The 10,951-nt window shown below is 38.7% G+C and overlaps 1 protein-coding gene across 1 annotated transcript; it reads right to left on the reverse strand.

The window, feature by feature from the left end:
- Positions 1-5,452: 5,452 nt before the first annotated feature.
- LOC142098225 (DNA damage-regulated autophagy modulator protein 1-like) lies at positions 5,453-10,321 on the reverse strand. Its single transcript, XM_075180911.1, has 7 exons — positions 10,192-10,321; positions 9,405-9,576; positions 8,982-9,040; positions 8,371-8,433; positions 6,729-6,774; positions 5,644-5,815; positions 5,453-5,571 (listed from the first exon to the last, which is right to left on the reverse strand). Exons 1-6 carry the CDS (start codon positions 10,297-10,299, stop codon positions 5,676-5,678), a joined length of 588 nt encoding a protein of 195 aa, XP_075037012.1. The 5' UTR covers positions 10,300-10,321; the 3' UTR covers positions 5,453-5,571; positions 5,644-5,675.
- Positions 10,322-10,951: the final 630 nt, after the last annotated feature.

Consider the following 10,951-nt stretch of genomic DNA (forward strand, 5'->3'; position numbering starts at 1 on the left):
TCCGCTGCAGTCTCCTCTCTCAGGGCTCACCTGCTCGTAGCACCTCCTTACTGTCTGGGTGCTTCACTGAGCGAGGCGCAAACTCACAAACAAGGCTCACTCTATAGGTATCTACATTTATCTCCCTCTCTCTGCCACTTACAGCTTCAAAACTTCATCCTGTTCCTCCCCTCCGTCACCTGGCCATGTCCCCAAGACACATTGTGCCATTCTGCAGTGCCACAAGATGGCATAGTGTCACTCGCCCACTCCGGAGGGTGCGTTACATACAGGGCCGGTGCTAGGGTCCGTGGCGCCCTAGGCACATTTACAAAATCGGCGCCCCCCCACTCCCCCCGCCCGGCACATTTTCAAAATCGGCACCCCCACCCTGCCTGCACACTTACAAAATAGTGTGTAAGTGTACAGGGTGGGGGCGCTGATTTTTAAAATGTGCGTCTTTTCTTACCTGCTTCTAACTTGCCTCCTCTCTGCTCCGTCTGCTCCCCTCCAATCACTGACACTGTTGGGCCGTGATGATGATGTCACGCCCGACAGTCAGTCAATGAGTGGAGGGGAGGAGATGGAGCAGAGAGGCGGTGGTGGTGAGCAATAAGTCCCTCCCCCCCTCCCTGTGGATGTATGTGAAGCTGTGCGGCGGCCGTGAAAGGTATGGTCAACGGTCGCCGCACAGTTTTAAAGAAATTATTAATCTGTGGCGCCCTCCAGAGCCCGGCACCCTAGGCAAGTGCCTAACCTTGCCTAATGGGAGCGCCGGGCCTGGTTACATATAAACAAATCATGTTTTTCCTGCATTTACCTTAAAGTTACACCAGGATGAGATGTTTTGAATTAATAGCTTTTTTAGTTTATGCAAGTGAATAAGGGAGGGCAGCAGTGATGTGACAGACAGAGGAAGAGGAGGAACATAGTGACAGGTGTAGAGCAGAATCCCACCCTAACGGAACTCTGCGGCAGTATAGCGCTCTGGCTCTGTCACTGTGACATCACTCCAGTATACTCTGATAACGTTTATCAGCCCATCAATGCATCCAGCTTTCCCTAGAGACAGACTGTATAGGCAGCGGACCCCTTCTTATATAGGATAAAACAGATGGAAGTGGTGTAATTGTGAGACAAGAGACCCCTTCTCATATATGGATAGACAGATGGAGGGGGTGTTATAGTGAGATGATTGGGAACAAACACAGTAATAAAACAATACTGGCTAATACAGACAGAGAGATACGAAGGCATTGCTTCCAAGCTTAAAATCTATGGGACAATGGGAGTATGATACACAAGGGTAAGTGCTACATATTGCATATTGGTCCATCCAGATTGCAAAGGTAAAAGTGCTTAGTGGGCTATATGATCCAGTCATACAGCAATGTTGGTCAGAGGGGTGTTGTCTTGTGTGAACTGTGTAGAATGTGGTAATAGGGTAGCCTCGGGAGTTTAAGAGGGTGGTTGAGGAATATTATAAGCTTGCCTGAAGAGGTGAGTTTTCAGAAAATGCTTGAAAGTTTTTAGACCAGTGGAAAGTCTTGTCATGTGAGGGAGGGAATTCCATAGAGTGTGTGCAGCCCGGAAAAGTACTATATCCGGGAAGGGGAGCACGTGATGAGAGTGGATGGGAGACAAAGATCTTGTGCAGAACGGAGGTGTCGAGTTGGGAGATATTTTGAGACAAGTGTTGGTGCAGTATTGTTGATGGCCTTGTTTGTCAGTAAAAGTATTTTTATATTGGATTCTGTGAAAAAAAGACATCCAATGTAGAGACTGACAAAGTGGCTCAGCAGAGGAAGAATGATTGCAAGGAAAATCAATCTAGCCGCTGCGTGCAAAATACATTGTAAAGGTGAGATTATGATTCGGGGAAGACCAGTAAGGAAGGAATTGCAACAGTTGATGCGGGAGATGTTGAGTGCATGAATTAAAGTTTTTGCAGTGTCTTGTGTGAGAGATGTGTACGTATTCTGGAAATGGTTTTTAGAAGTATTTAACATGATTTATATATAGAGTAGATAGTGCTATGAGAAGTGTGTAACAGATTACATGAATACTATAGACTATGTAGTTACAGTTTGGTTGACAGAACTGTTGGAATACTGTGCGCTGGTAACATATAGCTGGAATGTGTACATACTGAGTTAAATAGGTATTATATTGTTATTATTTGCAACTATTACAGTCAGCAGTATTAGAAGCCGGGGCTGTGTGATTGTAACCAGTTATTTTCTGTGGGGGTTCAGGAAGATGATTTCAAGTTACCTAAACTCTGTGAGTTTCTATATGATGTTTTACATTTTTACCGAACCCGAAACAGAGCAACTATCATTATTCCACAACATGAATTTCTTACAATCACAAGATATATGTTATAGGTAATGGGTAATCCATTTCAGTGGTAACTTGAAATTTAAGTGTTGGCATTAACCCTGACCACAGCTGCTGTTAACTCCCTAATTTCGCTGTGTGTGAGTCCTTGGCATTAACCTTGAGCTCAGCTACTGACTTCCATTGTCACTCCTGTATACTGAATATCTGATAGTAACTTTGGTCACAGTTACCAATCACCCTCAGATCATTAACTATTACTCTCAGGAGGTTCATTTGTGTACAGGATTGATATTTTCTCCTTTGACACAGTTGATGACTGCTGCTTGGCCACCGGCCTTCACGTTCCATTGTTGAATATAAAAACACTGCAAACAGGTTGCAAATACCATTACATAATGGCCTTGAATATAAGATAACTTGCATCACAATTGTAATATATTGAGGAGTGTTTTGAAACTGAATGGGATAATATTCTATTCTTAATGTTTCTAATATACTCTTATATTCTTAGCTTCAAATTACCTTTGGGTTTACCAATATATTTCAATCGTCATGTACATTCTAGTAAATAAATGACCAAAGTTGTTTTGTAATTTATTAGGGTTTTGGTTTTACAGATCATTGAATTGTTGGAGTCAATAAATGTTTTTCTTTGAGGAGGGCAAAATTACACATATAGTACATATGATTGGAACTGAGGATTCTTGCATAGATAACGTTATTTTAGTTCTGGCCGCAGCCCTGAGTAAGCTGGGGCTCCCATGTCTTTCAAATTGTTAACTTTTTTTAAAAACAATTCATGGCTCTCTTGGTAAAACCAACTTAAGAGTGGATTTCATCAGTAAAATATCACAATATTTAGTTAATGATATCTGAATATGAGATGAGTATCACTACAACTAAATTGTGTAATAAAGGAAATTATTTATTTAGATGAATCCTTAGCCATGTAAATAAGCAAATCCTTTCTATCCATATTCTCTAGTCTAGATAACTCTTAAAGTAATTTAGGATTTTCCCTATCCCAAAAATGTTGGGTATATGTTGTAAGTTGTTGATTACCTCCCTGCAGCTACAATTTCTCTTAATATCGGAACATTTAGAAAGGGGAATATTATTTTTCCAAATTGCTTTTTGATTTTAGTTGTTTTTTTTCCATAATCAATAAGTCTTATTACATTTTGGGAACATTCATGCAAGTTTCTAATCCTGCTATGTCCCACCAGGGGGTAAATGTATCAATATGCGGGTTCTTCAACACCCGCGTGTTCAGCCTCTTCCGCGATTAAATTTCAAGCGGCGCTGCATTGTAAAGGGAAGTTAACCCTTTACAATGCAGCGCCGCTTGAAATGTAATCGCGGAAGAGGCTGAACACGCGGGTGTTGAAGAACCCGCATATTGATACATTTACCCCCAGGTCTTTATCTTCTTGCTTATACATTTCTCATGCTCCCAAAATATATTATCTAGACTACTATTCATAATGTGGATTTCTCCTCACACCTCTATGGGGGGGCGAAGAGAAGTCCACAATGTTACATTGCCTGGAGAGCCTTCACGACTGTTCCTGAGGCAGTCCGCAGCTAGTGGTATATGTCATAATGTCATTTATCTGACATATTCTATGTAGGGAATCAATTATCTCAGTGTTCACACCCAAAAGATCTAAATCTTTATTAGGTGAGAAAATGCCATGTGAATAAAGAACAAGGGGCAATCAATGGTGAAGTACAACTAGTATTACAGAGTTATAAGATACAAGGAGTAGTGAGTAAACTCGTACCAGATAATAATGAGATGGGAGCTTATCTGAATCAATTGTGGATCTTTAAAAGCCAGAATGGGAATGTCCTTATATGGATAAAAGCTGGTTTTCCAATATAATCCCACAAACAACAGAAGGAGCCATGTGGAGGGAGCCGAGTTATCTTGTCTTAATAGTAAAAGTATACTGTATATTGTAGATACATCAACAGAAAGAAAATAGACATATCTGAATCAAGTTCTTTGGTGAAATATATATAATATAAATATAATAAAAGCATAGAGGAAATCCTGCCCAGGGAGCATGGGATGATTATACTGCATATTATGTAGACACTACTGGGGCTGTGTGGGCAGCTGTATCTTTATCAGCAGAACCGCTCCCTGACCCCCCTCATCCTCAGCCCAGAGTAACTCAGACTGCACAAAGATCATTGATCCACAGCAGAGAGGATGGATGGTGAGAGTCCGGGAAGGAGGTCTAGCACCTGTTATAGGCTGGCCATGCCCTCCATGAGCTACGTACGCCCCCTCAGGCAGTACATTGATGTTCTGCCCAAGCTGGGGATCAGGGTACGGGGGTTCTCTCTTGCCCAGGGCACTAGAATGTCTAGTTACACCGGTATACATATTTTTATTAAGAGCTGCAGATGTAGTTTATACTTTTCCTTTGCTGTTCCATTTACATTTGGTGGAAAAAGGCACAGAATAAAAGCAAGAAACACTTGTGTACAGTAACCAGCTATGACACAATCACTAATGTACTACAATAGGTCAGGTGCATATCGGTGATGAGAGTTGTGTTTAATCTTTGTGTATTACTTTGTGTTGGATTGTTGGATACAAATAAGTCATAATGAACTGACACTGGGGTTGACCTTGTGAAAGATTTCAATTGAGGATACTGAACCAGAATGGACCTAGTGCAGAGATAGACGCAAGATGAGAGCAATTTACACTATGAAAAGCCGCAAACGAAAATAGCATATGTTCACGCATACGGTGAGACAAAAGTGTCTTGAGATGCATCCGGCTCCGACTATCTGACTGCCTCCATTTGTAATCACTACGTCAGGTCTGACCAACCTGTGATTCTACAGGTGTTGTGAAACTACAAGGCCCATGCTTTATCAGTAGATAGACAGCTGACAGGGCATGCTGGGACTTGTAGTTTCACAACACCTGGAGAGCCACAGGTTGGCAAGGCGTGCACTAAACACTTGTGCACGTTCAGTAGTAATACCTTAATAGGTAGACGTATACTGTACTGTCCCTGCAGCACTAACACCTTAATCACACTGGTTATGAAAATTACATTCACTTTATATGAGGCATACAAATTATTTGTAAGGAAACAGCCAGATGTGCACAAAGTATATTATTTATTACGAAAATAAATTGTAAAAAAATAATAATTTAGAGAAAAATATCTATCTATCTATCTATCTACACCTATCTATCTATATATCTATCTATCTATCTATCTACACCTATCTATCTATCTATCTATCTACACCTATCTATCTATCTATCTATCTATCTATCTATCTATCTACACCTATCTATCTATATATCTATCTACACCTATCTATATATAAAAGCTATTATGTACAAATACAGATACTGGATAATAGTTTTCCATTATGGATATTCTGGGCCATCGTGTATCTTCTCTCTTAAACATATCCAATCTTCTTGACATCCTTTTGTGCATTTTATACATAAATGCTGTTAGAGGAGGAGAGAAGAGAAAAGAACAAGTTATACTCAACTTACTGATTGATTGAAATAACATTGTTCTATTTTGTTCAGATACAAGCTTTTTTGCATCAGACAATAATTCATATGGATAGCCTCTATGTATAAATTCTTGACACATGTTTTCTGCTTGCGCAGTATATTCCTCATCCAATGTGCAATTATGTCTTAAACGATTTAACTGACTTCTTGGCATGTTATTAACCCAAGGTCTATGGTGCGCACTCGTGTAATGTAAAAAGCTATTCGTATTTACAGATTTATTATAATTTTTAGTCATTATTTTATTATCATGATTAAGAAAGTGACATCAAGGTAATTCACTTCTATCTCGCTATATGTATATGTAGAGGTTAAACTGAATGAATAAGTGTTCAAAAATGAGACAAACTCATCTGGTAGTACTGGACCACCTTTCCAAATAATAAATAAGTCGTCAATATAGCGACCGTAGAACACCAGATTTTCCCCATATGGGCCATTCCAGATAAGGAGATCTTTTAACTGGCCCATAAATAGGTTAGCAAAACTAGGGGCAAATCTGGTGCCCATCGCTGTCCCTAAAGTTTGTAAATAATATGTAGTATCAAATAAAAAATAATTATGAGTTAAAATAAATATCGAATTCAAAATAAAAGAACAATGGGAGACAGAAATATTAGTCACCTTCTGAAGGGCAATTTTTACTGCTTCCACAACACAAGAATGGGGTATGTGTGTATAAAAGGCTTGTACATCTAAAGTAAGGAAGCCCATATTTTCTTCCCAAATTATACCATCTAATTTCTCCAAAAGAGACATAGTGTTCTGAATATAAGAATAACAGAAGGCTGTAAATAATGATCAACATAGACGGAAAGGTTAGATTTTAGGGATCCAATACCTGAGATGATTGGTCTCCCAGGAGGCTCTGTGAGTGATTTGTGAATCTTAGGTAGAAAATAAAAAAACGGAGTGATAGAGTGCTCAACAAATAAAAAATGAAATTAATCTTTTGATATTATTCTATCCTCAAAAGCTAACTGTAAATGTGATAATATTGATTGTTTATACTGTTGTGTTGGATCATTATCTAACTTTCTATAAAAGGATAAATCACCCAATTAGCGTATTGATTCAGTAATATAATGTGAAGTATTCATAACCACAACTCCACCTCCCTTATCTGCTGGTTTAATAGTTAATGACATATCTTTTTCTAATTGTTCCAAAGCTATTCTCTCACCCTTTGATACATTTTTCTTCCCCAATTCTCTTTTGGGGTGTGAATCACATCATTTTTTGAAATCATTAAGGGTTTTTTTTGTAAAAGCATTGTATTGCTGGACTTTTCTGGTTATTGGGGAAGAACATTCATTTAAACTTTGATCTTTCAGATACCAATGAGATGTCTTTGCTGCTATTAATATAAAAAATAGGGCAAAGGTCATGGTCATTTTTCACAGGGTCATTACTTTCATCCCATAGGGATTCCAATATTTCAAGACCTGTCATATCTTCCCTATCAAGTACAATAGGTCCTGTATCACTAGACATATTTTTTTATCTTCTTTTGGGCAAAATATCTTTTTCTACAGAGAGTCCTAATAAACTTATTAAGTTCAGAAAAAAGGTCAAATAAATTGGGATTAGTGCTAGGAGCAAAGTTAAGTCCTTTTTGTAGTAGACTAATTTGATCAGAAGTTAATTGCACATCAGATAAATTGTAAATTACCTTAGTCTTAGCTAATCTGCGTATCGTTTTTTAAGATTTTCTTCCTCCTCTTCTACCTCGAAATCTCGGAATCTTTTTTGGGATCTTATACAGAGTTCTTGGAAACGATTTTTGTGAGTGAATTGCTCCAAGTTATTTTGTCTTCCTAAAAAATATTGGTTTTTATCATCCACATATTTGGATGTGTCAGAATGTAATGTATCTCTAGACCGAATATTAGACTCTTCATGTATATTAGATTTATATTTACCATTAAATCTAAAATAAGTTATTTGTGGTATCTACTATCTGTAGGATTTTTCCTATCTGATATCATATGAGTTTTTCTCTCACGGGACGGAGATGAATATAATCTCCCTCATCTAGAATGACTGAGGGTTCTAAATCCTCTCCTACAATAGGGTTTATATTGATAAGTTTGCTTATAAATTCTAATATTACCCAATTCATAGTCAGCTGTGTCCCTCACAAACTTTTTTCTTTCCGTGAAATTAGTTCTTTTTTATAATCCTCTACTCGTCTATTAATAATATTATCTCTTTTTTCAAAGATGTGCAAAGTCAAACCCCGTGACCAATGACCTGATTCCCATCACATTTATCTCTGAGGTGCAGGCGGCACATGGAATAAAAATTAAAGTTCCATTTGCAGTTTGCTTTCAATAACTTCCGCACATAGAAGCACCTGATGTGTAAATAATATAATCACAGACCTGACATAAATGTTACCCAACGTTACTTAATATAAAGAAAATCATGAACAAAAAATGGCACAGTAAATGTATACATCTGTATGTGTAATATATTTATACCTGGAAATCTGTGTAGTTGGATATGTAGAGGAATGCCAGGATCCATTCTGATACACGGATGACCTTAAAAATAAAATAAAAGAAAAAAGTAAGAAGTCATCTTCTATCTGTATATTGGCAATTATTAATCCTGAACAATATTAAAGAAGATCTACGTCCCAATTTTAAAATCTACTATGTGGTTGAGCTCACTAAGTTAATAGTGAATGCAGAGTTTTATGTAGCTCTGAAGCCTCCGACACTCCCACACCGGCCTCTTGTATACTAGTTACACTCCTCTAAGTCAGACAGACAGAGGTGTTGTCAGTGCCCCTCCCACAGTACGTCCCAGTGAATACAAATGTGAAGTTCACAGAACAGAAGCATGGACAATATCACTTCCTGTCTGAGACTGGACTCCAGACTGTCAGAGGCTCCGGGGCCCCATTATACCCAATCAGATGTTACCTATTAATAGTCTGACGTGACTATTTGGAAACCGTGGATCCTGTACTTTACAAACTTCAATGATGGAAAGAAAAAACAAATTCAGTATTAGCTGTGTTTATTCTGCCATAATGAGAATAATACTGTATTTTAAGTCCCAAGGATGAATAGAGAAATAAACATACCATTTCGCAATGTCTTTCATCACCCGCTTCATAGAAGCGCATTAACTTGCACGTAACCACTGGAAGGTGGATGTATAAAGGAAAACATTATATTTTTAAAATGTTTTACCAAGCAAAAAGCAGAGTCCACCAACCCTCACTGTATAACTGCTGGTTAGGAGCAATACACCCAATAGTGTTAGTTCCTTAAAGTGACGTTCTCCCATGAAGGTCCCAGAGCTGCTCTGTGTGTGACCTGACGTGGGGGAGTTTCCCCTGAATGGTGGGAGTGGGGAACAGGACCACTGCTGTTCTACTGAGAGTAACATGTTCCCTAGAGCTCTTCTTTACTGACCAGGATGGGGTAAGAGATGGTTGTTTAAATCTGATAAGACAATAGTTGAACCCAAATTTGCTACTTTGTCTATAACTTGAAAAGGATACTGATAATAAAGCTTATTAATGTCACCAAAGACATTGCCATTCGCAGGTGGCTAGTAACTCTGCTGCTTCTGGACACTGGGTACAGGATTAGTGCCTGGCATGTAATGTAGACTATGCCAAATCCGAAGGCCAGCAACGCTCCTTCGCTGTGGATGATTGGATAGTATTGGCCCTAAAATAAAACATGTACAATAGACATTATCACATAGAATTATACTGTTAATAAAAGATATCATCAGTGATTTGTTCTGATACAGGAAAGATTAGAATAGTTTGCACAGTTGGTTATACTTCCCATGTTCTACACTGTTCCAGGGTCATCTCTGATCTTTCCCATATCAAAGTTTCCAGACAGTGCTTATATGTATCTCTGTATCTCTATCCCCCACCACCACTAGGGGTGCTGCTGAGGTGATTATCTGAGAAGATGCAGGGCCCCCAGACACAAAACTCCGTTGTTCTGATAGAAGGGGGGGGTGGGGGGGGGGCGGGGTTACCATGCAGTTTATACTCTGGGGGAGCCTTTCTACATTTTCTTGTCTCTAACACCTGCTCCCTGCCTCAGGTTCCCCCATATAGGTCTGCAGCTACATTACCTGATTCTCCCCTCCAGTGATTCCATCGACCCAGTGCCACAATGCTGCTTCTGCTGTCAGTGTAACCTCATGTCTTACTTTTTACTTATTAACTATTAATCTCGGAACCAAATAATCTGCTACAGTATTTGTGATTGTAAGATACCTAAACTCTGTGAGTTAGTATAGGATTGTTCACACTTTTAACAAACCTGAAAAAGACCAACCAGCATTATTCCACAGCATGATGTCCGTCCAATCAGGAGCAGGATTCTATGCCAAACAGATTTGTTATTGGTCATCTCTGTCCTTCGGATCATTATCAGCTTATACGTAATGTACACTGTCTAAGCTCCTGAGATAGCAATAAATGATATTAGCTCATAGTTTGTTCCTGAATAAACAATATCATCCGCTTCTCATATTATCATATGTATAAACTATGTTTATAATATAATGTATAAACACTTATTGATGTCATCTATAACCAAGTAGTAAAGCTTATAAAGTGTGATCCCAGTGGTGCTTCCATTAGGGTGATACAGAAGAGCCATGTCACTGAGACAGGACAGTAATGTAGAAGCAATGTTATATAGTCTGGAAGTGGGCTGAGATTGCAGATATTTGTACTTGTGGGTGCTCCAGCTCTTAGTTGCGGCTCCTGTACCCTTGTATTACCCTTACCTCTATTGTGCTTAGGTGTCAGAGGGAATGGACATAGTTTTATATTGTCTATTCCCACGTTAAAAATATAATGATAAAATAAGAATGACAAAAGGACTCTGGGAAGAAACAAAGGGATGATGAGAAATTATATCTTTATAGAAAGTAAATTAAATCCTGGATCAAGAATGTGTATACATGTAACTAATATTTACATTAGACACTTAGGAATCTATTTAAAGGGGTTCTGCACCTTGAATATATTTACCCTGTACCACCCCCATTTAGACAGGACAGATGGAGCACATG

Source organism: Mixophyes fleayi, chromosome 7 (genome assembly GCF_038048845.1).
Source record: "Mixophyes fleayi isolate aMixFle1 chromosome 7, aMixFle1.hap1, whole genome shotgun sequence".
Taxonomy (NCBI): Eukaryota; Metazoa; Chordata; class Amphibia; order Anura; family Limnodynastidae; genus Mixophyes; species Mixophyes fleayi.